This window comes from Drosophila tropicalis, unplaced genomic scaffold (genome assembly GCF_018151085.1).
Source record: "Drosophila tropicalis isolate 14030-0801.00 unplaced genomic scaffold, ASM1815108v1 contig_463, whole genome shotgun sequence".
Classification (NCBI taxonomy): domain Eukaryota; kingdom Metazoa; phylum Arthropoda; class Insecta; order Diptera; family Drosophilidae; genus Drosophila; species Drosophila tropicalis.
In genome coordinates this window covers 2,276,774-2,297,193 of record NW_027172929.1, presented here as the reverse complement: position 1 = coordinate 2,297,193, position 20,420 = coordinate 2,276,774, and the positions used below count along the sequence as shown (strand labels likewise).

Below are 20,420 nucleotides of genomic sequence, written 5' to 3'. Positions count from 1 at the left end.
GTCGACTGACATCACCATGTCCTGGAATGTCCTTTAAATAGCTGCAAAAAAGGTCCTTTTCAGAAAATTGCATGTCCTGCATCCTTAGACGACCCCAAGTTTTTTTTGATGCCAATCGATAGAGATCATCAAGGACTTTCTAGGAAATCATGTCCTTTCGTCCTGCGCCAAGATTTGTGGATTCTAGAGCTAAAAAACGTAAAAAGGATAATTTTCTCGAGGCCATATCTCGGCAGGACATTGATCGATTTCGCCAGGACATCCTTTTTTGGAGCCTCCAGGATCAGGACTATCGATCTGCATTCAAGGATTTCCATTATCCTTCCAAAAATATCGCTCGAATTTTTGTAAGGGGGGGAGGTCAGAAAAATGGCAAAAAAGTGACAAAAAACTACAAATGTCCTTATAACTCGGTCATTTAAAGGACGATCAGGATGTCCTTTGGTCAGATTGTAGTCCTTGATGATCCGCATCGACTGACACTATCGGCTCCTGGAATGTCCTTCGGGAAGCTGAGATAAAAGGACTTTTTTGTTTATGACAAAATGGCGAATATCTCGCGAGTCCTTTGAAGGATCAGGACGAAAGTTGTGCCCAAACATTCCAATCATTGAGGACTATTGTTGGTGCAAAGGACATCCCGATAGTCCTTCGGAGAGCTGAGATATTAAGGATTTTGTAGTTTTCTCCAGATTTTTTGATCTTTTGCTTGAATTTGGGACTTAGAAAAAATTGCATTAAATTTGGGACTTGGAAAAAATTACAAGTTAAAAAAACATAAAAGTGCTAATAACTCGGCAGTTTTAAGGATGAGCGGGATGTCCTTGGGCCATATGGAAGTCCTTTTTCAAGCGCGTCGACTGACATCACCATGTCCTGGAATGTCCTTTAAATAGCTGCAAAAAAGGTCCTTTTCAGAAAATTGCATGTCCTGCATCCTTAGACGACCCCAAGTTTTTTTGATGCCAATCGATAGAGATCATCAAGGACTTTCTAGGAAATCATGTCCTTTCGTCCTGCGCCAAGATTTGTGGATTCTAGAGCTAAAAAACGTAAAAAACGGATAATTTTCTCGAGGCCATATCTCGGCAGGACATTGATCGATTTCGCCAGGACATCCTTTTTTGGAGCCTCCAGGATCAGGACTATCGATCTGCATTCAAGGATTTTCAATATCCTTCCAAAAATATTGATCGAATTTTTGTAAGGGGAGAGGTCAGAAAAATGCCAAAAAAGTGACAAAAAACTACAAATGTCCTTATAACTCGGTCATTTAAAGGACGATCAGGATGTCCTTTGGTCAGATTGTAGTCCTTGATGATCCGCATCGACTGACACTATCGGCTCCTGGAATGTCCTTCGGGAAGCTGAGATAAAAGGACTTTATTGTTTATGACAAAATGGCGAATATCTCGCGAGTCCTTTGAAGGATCAGGACGAAAGTTGTGCCCAAACATTCCAATCGTTGAGGACTATTGTTGGTGCAAAGGACATCCCGATAGTCCTTCGGAGAGCTGAGATATTAAGGATTTTGTAGTTTTCTCCAGATTTTTTGATCTTTTGCTTGAATTTGGGACTTAGAAAAAATTGCATTAAATTTGGGACTTGGAAAAAATTACAAGTTAAAAAAACATAAAAGTGCTAATAACTCGGCAGGTTTAAGGATGAGCGGGATGTCCTTGGGCCAGATGGAAGTCCTTTTTCAAGCGCGTCGACTGACATTACCATGTCCTGGAATGTCCTTTAAATAGCTTCAAAAAAGGTCCTTTTCAGAAAATTGCATGTCCTGCATCCTTAGACGACCCCAAGTTTTTTTGATGCCAATCGATAGAGATCATCAAGGACCTTCTAGGAGACCATGTCCTTTCGTCCTGCGCCAGGATTTGTGGATTCTAGAGCTAAAAAACGCAAAAAACGGATAATTTTCTCGAGGCCATATCTCGGCAGGACATTGATCGATTTCGCCAGGACATCCTTTTTTGGAGCCTCCAGGATCAGGACTATCGATCTGCATTCAAGGATTTTCAATATCCTTCCAAAAATGTTGATCGAATTTTTGTAAGGGGAGAGGTCAGAAAAATGCCAAAAAAGTGACAAAAAACTACAAATGTCCTTATAACTCGGTCATTTAAAGGACGATCAGGATGTCCTTTGGTCAGATTGTAGTCCTTGATGATCCGCATCGACTGACACTATCGGCTCCTGGAATGTCCTTCGGGAAGCTGAGATAAAAGGACTTTATTGTTTATGACAAAATGGCGAATATCTCGCGAGTCCTTTGAAGGATCAGGACGAAAGTTGTGCCCAAACATTCCAATCGTTGAGGACTATTGTTGGTGCAAAGGACATCCCGATAGTCCTTCGGAGAGCTGAGATATTAAGGATTTTGTAGTTTTCTCCAGATTTTTTGATCTTTTGCTTGAATTTGGGACTTAGAAAAAATTGCATTAAATTTGGGACTTGGAAAAAATTACAAGTTAAAAAAACATAAAAGTGCTAATAACTCGGCAGGTTTAAGGATGAGCGGGATGTCCTTGGGCCAGATGGAAGTCCTTTTTCAAGCGCGTCGACTGACATTACCATGTCCTGGAATGTCCTTTAAATAGCTTCAAAAAAGGTCCTTTTCAGAAAATTGCATGTCCTGCATCCTTAGACGACCCCAAGTTTTTTTGATGCCAATCGATAGAGATCATCAAGGACCTTCTAGGAGACCATGTCCTTTCGTCCTGCGCCAGGATTTGTGGATTCTAGAGCTAAAAAACGCAAAAAACGGATAATTTTCTCGAGGCCATATCTCGGCAGGACATTGATCGATTTCGCCAGGACATCCTTTTTTGGAGCCTCCAGGATCAGGACTATCGATCTGCATTCAAGGATTTTCAATATCCTTCCAAAAATGTTGATCGAATTTTTGTAAGGGGAGAGGTCAGAAAAATGCCAAAAAAGTGACAAAAAACTACAAATGTCCTTATAACTCGGTCATTTAAAGGACGATCAGGATGTCCTTTGGTCAGATTGTAGTCCTTGATGATCCGCATCGACTGACACTATCGGCTCCTGGAATGTCCTTCGGGAAGCTGAGATAAAAGGACTTTATTGTTTATGACAAAATGGCGAATATCTCGCGAGTCCTTTGAAGGATCAGGACGAAAGTTGTGCCCAAACATTCCAATCGTTGAGGACTATTGTTGGTGCAAAGGACATCCCGATAGTCCTTCGGAGAGCTGAGATATTAAGGATTTTGTAGTTTTCTCCAGATTTTTTGATCTTTTGCTTGAATTTGGGACTTAGAAAAAATTGCATTAAATTTGGGACTTGGAAAAAATTACAAGTTAAAAAAACATAAAAGTGCTAATAACTCGGCAGGTTTAAGGATGAGCGGGATGTCCTTGGGCCAGATGGAAGTCCTTTTTCAAGCGCGTCGACTGACATTACCATGTCCTGGAATGTCCTTTAAATAGCTTCAAAAAAGGTCCTTTTCAGAAAATTGCATGTCCTGCATCCTTAGACGACCCCAAGTTTTTTTGATGCCAATCGATAGAGATCATCAAGGACCTTCTAGGAGACCATGTCCTTTCGTCCTGCGCCAGGATTTGTGGATTCTAGAGCTAAAAAACGCAAAAAACGGATAATTTTCTCGAGGCCATATCTCGGCAGGACATTGATCGATTTCGCCAGGACATCCTTTTTTGGAGCCTCCAGGATCAGGACTATCGATCTGCATTCAAGGATTTTCAATATCCTTCCAAAAATGTTGATCGAATTTTTGTAAGGGGAGAGGTCAGAAAAATGCCAAAAAAGTGACAAAAAACTACAAATGTCCTTATAACTCGGTCATTTAAAGGACGATCAGGATGTCCTTTGGTCAGATTGTAGTCCTTGATGATCCGCATCGACTGACACTATCGGCTCCTGGAATGTCCTTCGGGAAGCTGAGATAAAAGGACTTTATTGTTTATGACAAAATGGCGAATATCTCGCGAGTCCTTTGAAGGATCAGGACGAAAGTTGTGCCCAAACATTCCAATCGTTGAGGACTATTGTTGGTGCAAAGGACATCCCGATAGTCCTTCGGAGAGCTGAGATATTAAGGATTTTGTAGTTTTCTCCAGATTTTTTGATCTTTTGCTTGAATTTGGGACTTAGAAAAAATTGCATTAAATTTGGGACTTGGAAAAAATTACAAGTTAAAAAAAAACATAAAAGTGCTAATAACTCGGCAGGTTTAAGGATGAGCGGGATGTCCTTGGGCCAGATGGAAGTCCTTTTTCAAGCGCGTCGACTGACATTACCATGTCCTGGAATGTCCTTTAAATAGCTTCAAAAAAGGTCCTTTTCAGAAAATTGCATGTCCTGCATCCTTAGACGACCCCAAGTTTTTTTGATGCCAATCGATAGAGATCATCAAGGACCTTCTAGGAGACCATGTCCTTTCGTCCTGCGCCAGGATTTGTGGATTCTAGAGCTAAAAAACGCAAAAAACGGATAATTTTCTCGAGGCCATATCTCGGCAGGACATTGATCGATTTCGCCAGGACATCCTTTTTTGGAGCCTCCAGGATCAGGACTATCGATCTGCATTCAAGGATTTTCAATATCCTTCCAAAAATGTTGATCGAATTTTTGTAAGGGGAGAGGTCAGAAAAATGCCAAAAAAGTGACAAAAAACTACAAATGTCCTTATAACTCGGTCATTTAAAGGACGATCAGGATGTCCTTTGGTCAGATTGTAGTCCTTGATGATCCGCATCGACTGACACTATCGGCTCCTGGAATGTCCTTCGGGAAGCTGAGATAAAAGGACTTTATTGTTTATGACAAAATGGCGAATATCTCGCGAGTCCTTTGAAGGATCAGGACGAAAGTTGTGCCCAAACATTCCAATCGTTGAGGACTATTGTTGGTGCAAAGGACATCCCGATAGTCCTTCGGAGAGCTGAGATATTAAGGATTTTGTAGTTTTCTCCAGATTTTTTGATCTTTTGCTTGAATTTGGGACTTAGAAAAAATTGCATTAAATTTGGGACTTGGAAAAAATTACAAGTTAAAAAAACATAAAAGTGCTAATAACTCGGCAGGTTTAAGGATGAGCGGGATGTCCTTGGGCCAGATGGAAGTCCTTTTTCAAGCGCGTCGACTGACATTACCATGTCCTGGAATGTCCTTTAAATAGCTTCAAAAAAGGTCCTTTTCAGAAAATTGCATGTCCTGCATCCTTAGACGACCCCAAGTTTTTTTGATGCCAATCGATAGAGATCATCAAGGACCTTCTAGGAGACCATGTCCTTTCGTCCTGCGCCAGGATTTGTGGATTCTAGAGCTAAAAAACGCAAAAAACGGATAATTTTCTCGAGGCCATATCTCGGCAGGACATTGATCGATTTCGCCAGGACATCCTTTTTTGGAGCCTCCAGGATCAGGACTATCGATCTGCATTCAAGGATTTTCAATATCCTTCCAAAAATGTTGATCGAATTTTTGTAAGGGGAGAGGTCAGAAAAATGCCAAAAAAGTGACAAAAAACTACAAATGTCCTTATAACTCGGTCATTTAAAGGACGATCAGGATGTCCTTTGGTCAGATTGTAGTCCTTGATGATCCGCATCGACTGACACTATCGGCTCCTGGAATGTCCTTCGGGAAGCTGAGATAAAAGGACTTTATTGTTTATGACAAAATGGCGAATATCTCGCGAGTCCTTTGAAGGATCAGGACGAAAGTTGTGCCCAAACATTCCAATCGTTGAGGACTATTGTTGGTGCAAAGGACATCCCGATAGTCCTTCGGAGAGCTGAGATATTAAGGATTTTGTAGTTTTCTCCAGATTTTTTGATCTTTTGCTTGAATTTGGGACTTAGAAAAAATTGCATTAAATTTGGGACTTGGAAAAAATTACAAGTTAAAAAAACATAAAAGTGCTAATAACTCGGCAGGTTTAAGGATGAGCGGGATGTCCTTGGGCCAGATGGAAGTCCTTTTTCAAGCGCGTCGACTGACATTACCATGTCCTGGAATGTCCTTTAAATAGCTTCAAAAAAGGTCCTTTTCAGAAAATTGCATGTCCTGCATCCTTAGACGACCCCAAGTTTTTTTGATGCCAATCGATAGAGATCATCAAGGACCTTCTAGGAGACCATGTCCTTTCGTCCTGCGCCAGGATTTGTGGATTCTAGAGCTAAAAAACGCAAAAAACGGATAATTTTCTCGAGGCCATATCTCGGCAGGACATTGATCGATTTCGCCAGGACATCCTTTTTTGGAGCCTCCAGGATCAGGACTATCGATCTGCATTCAAGGATTTTCAATATCCTTCCAAAAATGTTGATCGAATTTTTGTAAGGGGAGAGGTCAGAAAAATGCCAAAAAAGTGACAAAAAACTACAAATGTCCTTATAACTCGGTCATTTAAAGGACGATCAGGATGTCCTTTGGTCAGATTGTAGTCCTTGATGATCCGCATCGACTGACACTATCGGCTCCTGGAATGTCCTTCGGGAAGCTGAGATAAAAGGACTTTATTGTTTATGACAAAATGGCGAATATCTCGCGAGTCCTTTGAAGGATCAGGACGAAAGTTGTGCCCAAACATTCCAATCGTTGAGGACTATTGTTGGTGCAAAGGACATCCCGATAGTCCTTCGGAGAGCTGAGATATTAAGGATTTTGTAGTTTTCTCCAGATTTTTTGATCTTTTGCTTGAATTTGGGACTTAGAAAAAATTGCATTAAATTTGGGACTTGGAAAAAATTACAAGTTAAAAAAACATAAAAGTGCTAATAACTCGGCAGGTTTAAGGATGAGCGGGATGTCCTTGGGCCAGATGGAAGTCCTTTTTCAAGCGCGTCGACTGACATTACCATGTCCTGGAATGTCCTTTAAATAGCTTCAAAAAAGGTCCTTTTCAGAAAATTGCATGTCCTGCATCCTTAGACGACCCCAAGTTTTTTTGATGCCAATCGATAGAGATCATCAAGGACCTTCTAGGAGACCATGTCCTTTCGTCCTGCGCCAGGATTTGTGGATTCTAGAGCTAAAAAACGCAAAAAACGGATAATTTTCTCGAGGCCATATCTCGGCAGGACATTGATCGATTTCGCCAGGACATCCTTTTTTGGAGCCTCCAGGATCAGGACTATCGATCTGCATTCAAGGATTTTCAATATCCTTCCAAAAATGTTGATCGAATTTTTGTAAGGGGAGAGGTCAGAAAAATGCCAAAAAAGTGACAAAAAACTACAAATGTCCTTATAACTCGGTCATTTAAAGGACGATCAGGATGTCCTTTGGTCAGATTGTAGTCCTTGATGATCCGCATCGACTGACACTATCGGCTCCTGGAATGTCCTTCGGGAAGCTGAGATAAAAGGACTTTATTGTTTATGACAAAATGGCGAATATCTCGCGAGTCCTTTGAAGGATCAGGACGAAAGTTGTGCCCAAACATTCCAATCGTTGAGGACTATTGTTGGTGCAAAGGACATCCCGATAGTCCTTCGGAGAGCTGAGATATTAAGGATTTTGTAGTTTTCTCCAGATTTTTTGATCTTTTGCTTGAATTTGGGACTTAGAAAAAATTGCATTAAATTTGGGACTTGGAAAAAATTACAAGTTAAAAAAACATAAAAGTGCTAATAACTCGGCAGGTTTAAGGATGAGCGGGATGTCCTTGGGCCAGATGGAAGTCCTTTTTCAAGCGCGTCGACTGACATTACCATGTCCTGGAATGTCCTTTAAATAGCTTCAAAAAAGGTCCTTTTCAGAAAATTGCATGTCCTGCATCCTTAGACGACCCCAAGTTTTTTTGATGCCAATCGATAGAGATCATCAAGGACCTTCTAGGAGACCATGTCCTTTCGTCCTGCGCCAGGATTTGTGGATTCTAGAGCTAAAAAACGCAAAAAACGGATAATTTTCTCGAGGCCATATCTCGGCAGGACATTGATCGATTTCGCCAGGACATCCTTTTTTGGAGCCTCCAGGATCAGGACTATCGATCTGCATTCAAGGATTTTCAATATCCTTCCAAAAATGTTGATCGAATTTTTGTAAGGGGAGAGGTCAGAAAAATGCCAAAAAAGTGACAAAAAACTACAAATGTCCTTATAACTCGGTCATTTAAAGGACGATCAGGATGTCCTTTGGTCAGATTGTAGTCCTTGATGATCCGCATCGACTGACACTATCGGCTCCTGGAATGTCCTTCGGGAAGCTGAGATAAAAGGACTTTATTGTTTATGACAAAATGGCGAATATCTCGCGAGTCCTTTGAAGGATCAGGACGAAAGTTGTGCCCAAACATTCCAATCGTTGAGGACTATTGTTGGTGCAAAGGACATCCCGATAGTCCTTCGGAGAGCTGAGATATTAAGGATTTTGTAGTTTTCTCCAGATTTTTTGATCTTTTGCTTGAATTTGGGACTTAGAAAAAATTGCATTAAATTTGGGACTTGGAAAAAATTACAAGTTAAAAAAACATAAAAGTGCTAATAACTCGGCAGGTTTAAGGATGAGCGGGATGTCCTTGGGCCAGATGGAAGTCCTTTTTCAAGCGCGTCGACTGACATTACCATGTCCTGGAATGTCCTTTAAATAGCTTCAAAAAAGGTCCTTTTCAGAAAATTGCATGTCCTGCATCCTTAGACGACCCCAAGTTTTTTTGATGCCAATCGATAGAGATCATCAAGGACCTTCTAGGAGACCATGTCCTTTCGTCCTGCGCCAGGATTTGTGGATTCTAGAGCTAAAAAACGCAAAAAACGGATAATTTTCTCGAGGCCATATCTCGGCAGGACATTGATCGATTTCGCCAGGACATCCTTTTTTGGAGCCTCCAGGATCAGGACTATCGATCTGCATTCAAGGATTTTCAATATCCTTCCAAAAATATTGATCGAATTTTTGTAAGGGGGGAGGTCAGAAAAATGCCAAAAAAGTGACAAAAAACTACAAATGTCCTTATAACTCGGTCATTTAAAGGACGATCAGGATGTCCTTTGGTCAGATTGTAGTCCTTGATGATCCGCATCGACTGACACTATCGGCTCCTGGAATGTCCTTCGGGAAGCTGAGATAAAAGGACTTTATTGTTTATGACAAAATGGCGAATATCTCGCGAGTCCTTTGAAGGATCAGGACGAAAGTTGTGCCCAAACATTCCAATCGTTGAGGACTATTGTTGGTGCAAAGGACATCCCGATAGTCCTTCGGAGAGCTGAGATATTAAGGATTTTGTAGTTTTCTCCAGATTTTTTGATCTTTTGCTTGAATTTGGGACTTAGAAAAAATTGCATTAAATTTGGGACTTGGAAAAAATTACAAGTTAAAAAAACATAAAAGTGCTAATAACTCGGCAGGTTTAAGGATGAGCGGGATGTCCTTGGGCCAGATGGAAGTCCTTTTTCAAGCGCGTCGACTGACATTACCATGTCCTGGAATGTCCTTTAAATAGCTTCAAAAAGGTCCTTTTCAGAAAATTGCATGTCCTGCATCCTTAGACGACCCCAAGTTTTTTTGATGCCAATCGATAGAGATCATCAAGGACCTTCTAGGAGACCATGTCCTTTCGTCCTGCGCCAGGATTTGTGGATTCTAGAGCTAAAAAACGCAAAAAACGGATAATTTTCTCGAGGCCATATCTCGGCAGGACATTGATCGATTTCGCCAGGACATCCTTTTTTGGAGCCTCCAGGATCAGGACTATCGATCTGCATTCAAGGATTTTCAATATCCTTCCAAAAATGTTGATCGAATTTTTGTAAGGGGGAGAGGTCAGAAAAATGCCAAAAAAGTGACAAAAAACTACAAATGTCCTTATAACTCGGTCATTTAAAGGACGATCAGGATGTCCTTTGGTCAGATTGTAGTCCTTGATGATCCGCATCGACTGACACTATCGGCTCCTGGAATGTCCTTCGGGAAGCTGAGATAAAAGGACTTTATTGTTTATGACAAAATGGCGAATATCTCGCGAGTCCTTTGAAGGATCAGGACGAAAGTTGTGCCCAAACATTCCAATCGTTGAGGACTATTGTTGGTGCAAAGGACATCCCGATAGTCCTTCGGAGAGCTGAGATATTAAGGATTTTGTAGTTTTCTCCAGATTTTTTGATCTTTTGCTTGAATTTGGGACTTAGAAAAAATTGCATTAAATTTGGGACTTGGAAAAAATTACAAGTTAAAAAAACATAAAAGTGCTAATAACTCGGCAGGTTTAAGGATGAGCGGGATGTCCTTGGGCCAGATGGAAGTCCTTTTTCAAGCGCGTCGACTGACATTACCATGTCCTGGAATGTCCTTTAAATAGCTGCAAAAAAGGTCCTTTTCAGAAAATTGCATGTCCTGCATCCTTAGACGACCCCAAGTTTTTTTGATGCCAATCGATAGAGATCATCAAGGACCTTCTAGGAGACCATGTCCTTTCGTCCTGCGCCAAGATTTGTGGATTCTAGAGCTAAAAAACGCAAAAAACGGATAATTTTCTCGAGGCCATATCTCGGCAGGACATTGATCGATTTCGCCAGGACATCCTTTTTTGGAGCCTCCAGGATCAGGACTATCGATCTGCATTCAAGGATTTTCAATATCCTTCCAAAAATATCGATCGAATTTTTGTAAGGGGGGAGGTCAGAAAAATGGCAAAAAAGTGACAAAAAACTACAAATGTCCTTATAACTCGGTCATTTAAAGGACGATCAGGATGTCCTTTGGTCAGATTGTAGTCCTTGATGATCCGCATCGACTGACACTATCGGCTCCTGGAATGTCCTTCGGGAAGCTGAGATAAAAGGACTTTTTTGTTTATGACAAAATGGCGAATATCTCGCGAGTCCTTTGAAGGATCAGGACGAAAGTTGTGCCCAAACATTCCAATCATTGAGGACTATTGTTGGTGCAAAGGACATCCCGATAGTCCTTCGGAGAGCTGAGATATTAAGGATTTTGTAGTTTTCTCCAGATTTTTTGATCTTTTGCTTGAATTTGGGACTTAGAAAAAATTGCATTAAATTTGGGACTTGGAAAAAATTACAAGTTAAAAAAACATAAAAGTGCTAATAACTCGGCAGTTTTAAGGATGAGCGGGATGTCCTTGGGCCATATGGAAGTCCTTTTTCAAGCGCGTCGACTGACATCACCATGTCCTGGAATGTCCTTTAAATAGCTGCAAAAAAGGTCCTTTTCAGAAAATTGCATGTCCTGCATCCTTAGACGACCCCAAGTTTTTTTGATGCCAATCGATAGAGATCATCAAGGACTTTCTAGAAACCCCGTCACTTGGGCTAAATAATGCAAAACGATATTTGTCATTTTCAATTTTAAGTATTTATTGACATATTTAGCTTTAATTACATATTAATTATTCAATATAATAAAATTAAATTTTGTACATTATTTAAACATTAACAAAATTATGAGAACTAACATTTATATGAAACACGGTAATCTTCAAGACTATTGAGATGTTCATCGACCAGATTGTAATCCTTCATCCAACATCACATCCTAGAAAGTCTGTCGTTCGAATTTCGTCATAACTGGTGAAGGGTTTCGCAACATCAACGATTTGGTGGTCTCTGTAAAGAAACTGAAATAGGATCGTTTTTATTTGGTGTAATATATTAGTATAGAGAACACGTCCGCCCCTTTGTTTTGATGAAACCAAACCCATGGTCTACTGGATGTTTGACTGTCTCCTGGGATTTTTGCTTAAACTTGCTTGACAACTAATTCATTAAAAAACAAACTTATTTACATTTGTGTAGCATACTTTTTGGGTTGCAAGATTTTTTGAATTTAACGGATTTCAAAATTTGTTTTTTAATGTGCAATAAATACATAGAAGGTGGATTCCTGTTTCCAAACAACATAAATAGACAGAAGGAAACTACTTTGATATTTGTTCAATTGCATAATGTACTTTTTGAGGCTTTCGGATCATAAAATTCAACGACGGCAACAAAATTAAATAAAAAATCATACCTTGTGATGTTTCGATTCGATGTATTTCGCAAAGGAGATCTGCAAAACCAAAAAAAACCATTAAACAGCTAAAAAATATGAAAACAAAACAATTAATAAATACCTATATAGCTCGGTGATCGGAAGGTCCCTTTGTCAGATAAAAGTCCTTGAAGGTTTACCCAAAAAACGTTTGATTCCTTTGCCTGCTTCAGGAGCTGCGAATTAAGCTATAAATTTCTATACCCTTTGCAACCTTTCATCTAAATTATTTTCTGTGATTATTAAATTTGAGAGAAGTTAAACGAGATTGACACTATTTGGTGCAATTGATTTTCTTTTTTTATTATTATTTTCGATATGCTCATAACTTTACTTTAAAAGCGAGAGAATCTTCCCTCTCGGCGACGGTTTAGGCGGTAACCACGCTCACGTACGCGGACGCGTCGAACCAAAGTTCCGGAGCTATCATTATCCTCATCCTCGCGTCTTCTGTATCTTCTGCGGCCATTTCCTCTTTCACCATTGCCTTCCCGGATGATAACCACACGCCGACGACGCCGGTGACGACGATGACGATGACGATGCTTCTTGTCGCTGCTGGCTTCTGTTGTTGTTGTGGTGGTTGATGCATCGGTGGTGGTTGTGGTTGTTGTCGTTGTGGTAGTTGTAGTTGTTGTTGTTGTGTTCGAAGTAGTAGCTGACCAGGAGGACACCACGACAGCGGCCAAAATGGCCAAAGATAGCAATAAGACGGGTCGCATTATTCCCAATGCAAAGACATAAGATAACTGATTTTCTCCTGCCCCAATATGCGACTATTTATAGCAAAACTACTTGTCATTCCAAAAATAGATATAGATTCGAGACGAGAAGTAAATACGCTTGGATTATAATCAACTTGGGTTTTCCCAAAAACTTCGTTTATGGCGCGCTGTGAGTCTGCAAATTTTTGAATTTACATTGTTCTTCTAAGCAGAAACAGAAACAGAAGCCATAACTCAAATAACCAAACTAAAATAACTTGATCAACATTTGTCTGATATTCTAAAGGCTTTTGTTACTCCCCAACAATAATAACAAAGATTCTCTGGTAATTTTCCTTTCTCTTAACAACTCGTCAACATATTGTACATTAAATATTTTGTCGTACAGTTGCTTAAAAAGAGATCTATAACATGGAAAGCCGTAATGAAAAACAATAATAGTAAAGCTTTTCCATTAGCTAGTCATATTTCCCGGATGGGTTCAATGTGCTGCTAATACAAATATCACAATTTAATATAAATGCTAAGCAATGTTTATTTCGAGTTAGAAAATTTCTGGCCCAAAAAGTTTGTTTACTCTCAAATGGCGATTCTTGACTCCTACTGGCTAAATGTTATTTGCTTAGCTGGCGCACCCTGCGTATACGCAATTCCTAACTTTGTCAGTCTGCAACATAAAAGCAATCTTTCTCAATTTATTTACAATTGATTAAGTTATCTCTTTCCAAGAGAGAGACGAAAGATCAGTACTAAGATCAGTATTGAGTATTGAAATAAGCCCCTACTTCAGGAAGCTCCAATTTTGTCAATTTTTGGAGTATTTCAAAAATTCATGTCTCTATTTTCAAGTTAGAATAAGATTTTTCAAGCTGCATTAAAATCTCGTGAACTTAATTTTTTGCCAATTTCCGCAAAAAATTGTGATGTATACATCATGATTTTTTCAAAAAATCGGATCGAAATTAATTTTTTTTAATATTCAATTCAATAATGCCATTATAAAATATGATAAATTACGATTTTATTGATATATAATTCTTTGAAATCGGTTAGAAATTGACAAAAATACATTCTGAAAACAAAAGGTGAAATCATCAAACGTAATTTTTAAAAAAATTTCAAATATTCTCAAATAACCTCGACTTTGTGAATCTGTAATTCCTTAAATTGTTGACCGATTTTTTAAATTAATATATCAATTTCATAATCTCGAAGTCTAAATTTTAAAAATATGTTCCAAGATCCAATTGTTTGATGCCATTTGAAGAATTATCTCTGTGAATCGCTTGTGACCGATTTTCTGTGTCTGGACTGCTTCAGGCCCCGCATTGGCTTAATCCAGCACTGCGTATACGTTTTTGTGTACATTTAACACCTAATTTAAAAAACAAAAACAATTTCTTGGCCATAGAAAGTTTTGTTAATGACGATTCCATCTTTAAATGGTTGTTCTTTTTATCCTTTGAACCTTAGATTGAGAATGGATTCGAATGGGGGGTTAAAGAGTATGGCTAACAATAACGTATACGCACGATGTGCCAGCTTATCTAATGTTAGTCGTATGATTGTTTTGATAATGGAAATAATGACGTACATAGGTAACGAAACATTTGTATTAACATATTTTGAATAGAAGAAAATGAATGGCGACGTCGCGCCGACTTCGGTATACCAAGTGAAACAACTAAGTACTTTAAATTCATAAGAACAATCTGATATTTAGCTCTGTTTTTCAACTGAATCTTAGAAACTGATCGATGGATGGTGAATGATTTGCCCTGTGTTTCCCTTTTCTTGGCATTCTTCTCTCAGCTTCCCATCTCGCCATATTTCGTTACTTTTTGCAGTTGTAATTTTGTTATCTTGTGACTAATTCTCAAAGTTCATGTACTAACTTTCTTAATGGAAGTGATCCATTAACTGGCATAAAAAAAGAAAAAAACCTTCAAAACACTGTTCCTTATTTCAGCCACCTAATTAGTAAGGAGCGACCAACTCAAATGAACTTTAGATTGCTCAAATATGTTTTTATTATTCAGTTGATTGGAGGGTATTCAATTCGAATCTAAATGGCAGTCCTTCGCACTACCACACGGACACGACGACGGCGGCGGTTGCCATTTCCGTTGCCATTGCCAATGCCATTGCCATGGCGACGACCACCGCCGCGTCTGATGATGATCACACGCCTGCGACGACGACGACGATGCCTCTTTGTGCTGGTTTCAGTAGTGGTTGTCGCATCTGCTTCAGTGGTTGTGGTGGTGGTGGTGGTTGTTGTTGTCGTAGTTGCCGTAGTATCCGAGGAGCTAGAATCGGATGGCGAGCTGCTGGATGGTGTGGAAGTGGTCGGGCTAGAACTGGATGGAGTGGAACTGCTGGAATCGGAAGGAGAGGATGCAGTTGGAGTGGTACTGCTGGAATCGGTTGGACTGGATGCCGCATTCACTGGGCAGGACAAAGCCACAAGTGTTGCCACCAGGAGCAAGCTAAGCGCTATGATCGGACGCATCGTCAAAGTAAATTTTTTGCTTTCTGAATCAAACGAACTTCTTGTTGTGTCTAATCAACGACGAAACTAAAGTATTTATAGGAAAGTTAATCCATCTTGAGCTCAATTTAGAATTTTTGATCAAGACAAAAAATTGTGCGAAAACAAATAAACGATAAAAACCAATATTTAACATCTTCAAATTGACTTTCGAATAAAAGTTTCAACTATTACAGCAGATGTGTTTTTTCTATGTCTATTCAAAACTATATATTTGCATTACTTATTGTTCACTTTCGTACAGATGAATAAACATATAGAGAAAGATGTATATGTATGTATATATTGCTGAAAATCATTTTGGGGAAAAACCCAATCTTACACAATTCATTATGATAGTATAGCATAGTTTTCGGCGGTAAAGTAAACTACAAATATTATGGCATATATTTCGGGCTTATGCCAGTCGACAAATTATGTTCAAAACTTCTTAAGTTCTGTGGAGACGAAATGAAAAACCTTCTACAGCTAGTCAAGACTCATTTTATCTGATCAAGGATGTCTTTTTGGATTTTTTGGGTTTTAAATGTTCATTTTATTTTATTTATTAGGTACTTGTGTGTGAGTTGTAGGCAATATTGACCTTGGCCTAGACGGCAGTGGTCCTACGAACCACACGGACCACTCGCTTCCTTTTGCCATTGCCAGAGTTAACATCGCGAATGATGCGGCGGATGATGACACGACGACGACGATGACGACGATGCCTCTTTTTGGTCTTCTCCGTTGTTGTTGTGTCTGATGAGTCCGTTGTAGTTGTTGTTGTTGACGCATCGGTGGTTGTTGTTGTTGTTGCGGAAGCACTAGTTGTAGTGGTTGTGGTTGTGGTAGTTGTGGTTGCTGTACCCGTTGCCTCACAGAAGGTTGTCAAAGTAGCCAGGACGACAATAGCCGCACACAAGGACAGAGTCAAAGGACGCATTTTGTATTGTTGATTGGTAGTGCAAGTGATGAAACCGTTTTTCAACTGTAATACCTTGAGGCTGGAGTGCGAATATTTATACCAAAGTCAATGATCTATCTCTGAAACAGGGAAGACAGAGAGCCTGCATTAACAAGTAGACCTGGTCTTTATTTTTAGCCCATTATTCCATGCGTCAAACAAACACAGATGGTAACCGGTCTTTGTGCATTTGAAAAATATGTGATAAAACTTTACTTATTGTTTATACAATTTACTTGAATTCTTTTCATTTACTTTACATACCACATCAACGCACTTGGGAATCTTACGTCAAAATTAGAGAAATTGTTTGCTCTTGTTATTTTTTTGGGGAAAACCTCTTCGAAAGTCAGACACACAAACTCATCTAGCATATGTTACAGCAAAATTTAAGTTAATATTTGAGAAATTCCAAAAAAACCAAGAGAAATTCAAATCTATCTGAAATGTCGCAAACTATTGAGTTTTCAAAAATCTGGGATCTTGGCGATTGGGACTCGCGGGCGATTAAGAAGTACAGTTCGATATCGAAAATCCAAAAAGAGATTCGTCGTGGCAATTGGTCCTATATTTGTCATCATCCAGAGGTAAGTAAACTCCTGCTCATTGACCGTAAGACAGACACTCTTCATTTCATTCACAGATTCGTGCCATCATACGAGTTATACTACGCGAGGCCGTCAATATTCAACCCAAGGGTCAGGATATTCGACAATTTGTGGCGAACTTCGTTAACTGCAACCAAACTCCGCTGCTAGTGCCAATGGTGAGGATGATTAGATGAATAATTTCGATGAACTGATCCAATCATTCGTTTATCCCTTTAGATCAATGCCCAGTTGAAGTACGTTAATGAGCAACTGCAGCGCAGTCGCTGGGGCATGTATGATGCGGAAATGCTGTTCATGGAGAGCCATTCCACCCACTCGCTCCTGTCGATAGCCTCCACTGAATGTAATGTGCATCCTGTTCTGACTTATGCATTAGTTTTTAAGAAACCCGATGAATGTGACATTGATAATCCATAATTTTTAAATTTACTTTGCAATTTTTCGGCATACAATTTGTATCGGATTAGTTTATGGCGATTTGTTGTACATTCTTTATGAGTTGAGAAGCGTTCAGTTCGTTAGACTCAGGCGGGTTATCCGGTGGAGGCAACATTTCACTGCTATCCTTTAAAGTAGGTGGCCGAGGCGGACGATTCATTTTTGGGATACCGATAAGTGACTCCTCGCGTTCCTTGGCTATTAGATAGTTATTAATCAGCGAAATCACATCGAAATTGTTTTCCTTTGGTTTTGTAGTCGATGGCAGGGTCGTTGGCTGTAAAGTAGTCTTATATACATCCTCTTCAGTAGACGCAAAAACACTTGGTTGAGTCGTATTGGTTGCTGCTGCTGCATTATTAACCACTAATATGGCCAACAGTGCAAAATGAACGCACCTCATTTTATTAACTGTTGGCACTGCAATACAGTAGGCCAGACGCTTTTTATATATACATATGAGTATATTATAAGCAGACAACTCGTCTGATTAAGTCAATAATTATCAAAGCTAAAAGTTATACGACTCCACATTAAATGCTGGAAATTAAAATCTTATCTCTAATTGGATTTCCCCGCTGAGTGGTTATCACAAAGTTTCACTGAGATGGTCATTGCCTAGCAAAACTCTCTCCGATTCTCCAATTTCTCTCAGTTAAGACACCGAATTGTTTTCTGGTGATAACAACGTGATTTCCAAATACTTAGTCTAGTACCTTCTTCAAAATTACCAATCATTTCGAATCAAATCGTGGTTAAAATCCATCTAATTTTAGAAAACTTAACTTCTATTTATTAAGTTAGTAGATAAGATTAATTAGGGGCATATCAATAAATAGTATATGTACAAATAACTAAATAATGTAAATCGTTTTCATTGGGAGGGCTTATGGATACGGCAAGAAATAGCTGACATTGGGCAAGTTGCAGCTTAAAAAAGTAAATATCTTAGCTGAAAATCTATTGAACTAATAATCAAAAGTTTTTATTTACCTGATGATCAGCAGATACCTTTAAGCTGGATTTCTTGAATGTTTGAATTAATGAACCGGGCACGTGGCAAACGGACTTCCCTTCCCTTTCGCGTTTATACAAATGTATGTAGTTAATGTCAGTTCCCACATTCACATTGCAACACGAGGAATCTGTTGACGGTTTCAAGCAGATATCCACAGCATATGTTTGTTATTTTCTCACTATCTTAAATTACATATTATTTCAAGATGAAAAATAATATGCCTTTGTGGGGAAAAAAAATATTTATTGTTTTTGTTATGTTTTGTTTTCTTTTTTCATAGATCGGCGAGAATTGTACATATTTTATATATAAATTGTTTGCGTACGCCATTATCCTGTTAATATTTGTTATTTTATCAGTTACAAAATTTCCTAATAATGATTATTAGTCCCTGCTATTTACATCTGTCTTCATATGTACAACTCGAACGAATTCAAATTTAATCAAAATCAAATTGATAGCCGCGATCAACAAAACTGAGACCCCGCTCAGAGAAAGGAAAGTAATCTGCAAACACAATGTAGTCCCTGTAGTCGGCTGAGTTGTACAGATTCTAAACGGAAACAAAATATTGCTCAATTCTAAAACAACATGATCATCAGGGTTAAACTTACCTTGCTTTTCACAAAATCCTCAAAGCCACATAGCTCACAATAGATAAGCAATGGTGGCGTAAGTCTTAAGTCTAGACGATCTTTGTGAGGCTCTCGCAATTTCAGTAATTGGAGCGAGCGCTCTAGAAATTTGGGTGTCAATTCTCGGCAATACGATACATCCAAGAATTGCAGTCGTGGACATGATTCAATGAATTTGATTAAGAAGTCATCGCTTAAATTGGAGCAATTGCGCAAGCAAAGCAAGCGCAGATCTGTCATTCTGGTGTAGCGCTCCAAATGATCAACCGAATGCGTCCAACTGCAGATGGCCAAACGCTGAAGTTTTGTATGCGTCCAAATTGGCAATTTGGCATTCCAACCGGGCTCTAGGGGCATGTAATAACCATCCACGGCAAAGCCAATGATGTTTTTCGCTTTTCTCTCCATTATTTCGTAGAATTCATAAGCTAAGCAGGCATTTTCATCATAATTATCCACACTGACTTGTGGTTGATTCGGCCACTCAGTGTCCAAAAGAACAACCAATTGACGAAGTGATGGTAGTTCCAGTACCTCGTATAGCACTGATTTCAATGTGGCCAAATTTAATTTGAGTGTAGTGAGATTCTTTAGATATTGAACACAATTGTCGAGACGCAGTTTACTTATGGAATCGTACATCCGTATATCCAGCACGCGCAGATCAACCAATTGGCTAAACAAGCAAATAAGAATTAGTGAAATATAGTGGATAAAATATTGGACTATGGACATACTTGCATAGGTCATCAAGGTATTTCTGTTGTAGTTCATAGTCTTTATGCTGGTCATCGTACAAATGCAATTCCTGCAGTTGACGAAAATTTGAAAGGTAACGTCCTTGAATGGGAGTTGTAAGACGTAAGCGGCGTAGATTTGGCAACATTTGTGCCAATCGCAGTAGGCTTTTATCAGAGGGATAGCAGTCCACATCTTCGGGCTCGTAGTAGAAACATGTAACCATCGGTAACACGTAAATTTTCATGTCAGCCAGATCCTTAAGCAAAGTTCTTAGGCAACTGTTCACAAACAATTCCTTAATATATGGACGCATCAATTGTAGGAAGTAGATTAAATCCTCAGGGTTGGGTAGAATTTCACGCCATTCGTCCAGGTCTAGACAATTGTATGAATGCGAATAACGCCATTGGGTCAAGCAAATACTTTGAAATCTTCGGCAAACACGAGAAACAGCCATTTCTGTGTGGAGGTCCTGCAAGCGCTCAAAGATGCAGGCCAAGCAATCATCGTTCAGTTTCATGATCTGTGCTGTTTCAATTTCGGCTTTCTTTATGTCCGGCGACTCCGGGGATGGTGAGGCAGCAGCCATGATTGGTTAATTTCAATTTATTTGTAAAATGTAAAATTAGCATTAAAACAATTATTTTTGTGCTTCAATCAAACAGCTGTTTACTGTTAGTGTTGAACAATTCTTTTATTGAAGCGGCAATGATAGTCAAATGTATCGGTTAATAGACATTCCAGAGCAAAATGTATCGGTT

The 20,420-nt window shown here is 39.3% G+C and overlaps 3 protein-coding genes across 3 annotated transcripts; 1 reads left to right on the top strand and 2 right to left on the bottom strand.

Moving 5' to 3' along the window:
* Positions 1-9,544: 9,544 nt before the first annotated feature.
* On the bottom strand, positions 9,545-12,719 carry LOC137574726 (integrator complex subunit 5-like protein). The gene is made up of 2 exons (XM_068287130.1): positions 12,389-12,719; positions 9,545-9,594 (listed from the first exon to the last, which is right to left on the bottom strand). Exons 1-2 carry the CDS (start codon positions 12,717-12,719, stop codon positions 9,545-9,547), a joined length of 381 nt encoding a protein of 126 aa, XP_068143231.1.
* Positions 12,720-16,498: 3,779 nt separating this feature from the next.
* On the top strand, positions 16,499-17,298 carry LOC137574629 (uncharacterized). The gene is made up of 3 exons (XM_068287008.1): positions 16,499-16,803; positions 16,860-16,982; positions 17,044-17,298. The coding sequence occupies exons 1-3, from the start codon at positions 16,663-16,665 to the stop codon at positions 17,242-17,244; spliced, it is 465 nt and encodes a 154-aa protein (XP_068143109.1). The 5' UTR covers positions 16,499-16,662; the 3' UTR covers positions 17,245-17,298.
* A 1,212-nt stretch (positions 17,299-18,510) lies between these two features.
* LOC137574548 (uncharacterized) lies at positions 18,511-20,334 on the bottom strand. The gene is made up of 3 exons (XM_068286902.1): positions 19,656-20,334; positions 18,898-19,594; positions 18,511-18,836 (listed from the first exon to the last, which is right to left on the bottom strand). Exons 1-3 carry the CDS (start codon positions 20,246-20,248, stop codon positions 18,723-18,725), a joined length of 1,404 nt encoding a protein of 467 aa, XP_068143003.1. The 5' UTR covers positions 20,249-20,334; the 3' UTR covers positions 18,511-18,722.
* Positions 20,335-20,420: the final 86 nt, after the last annotated feature.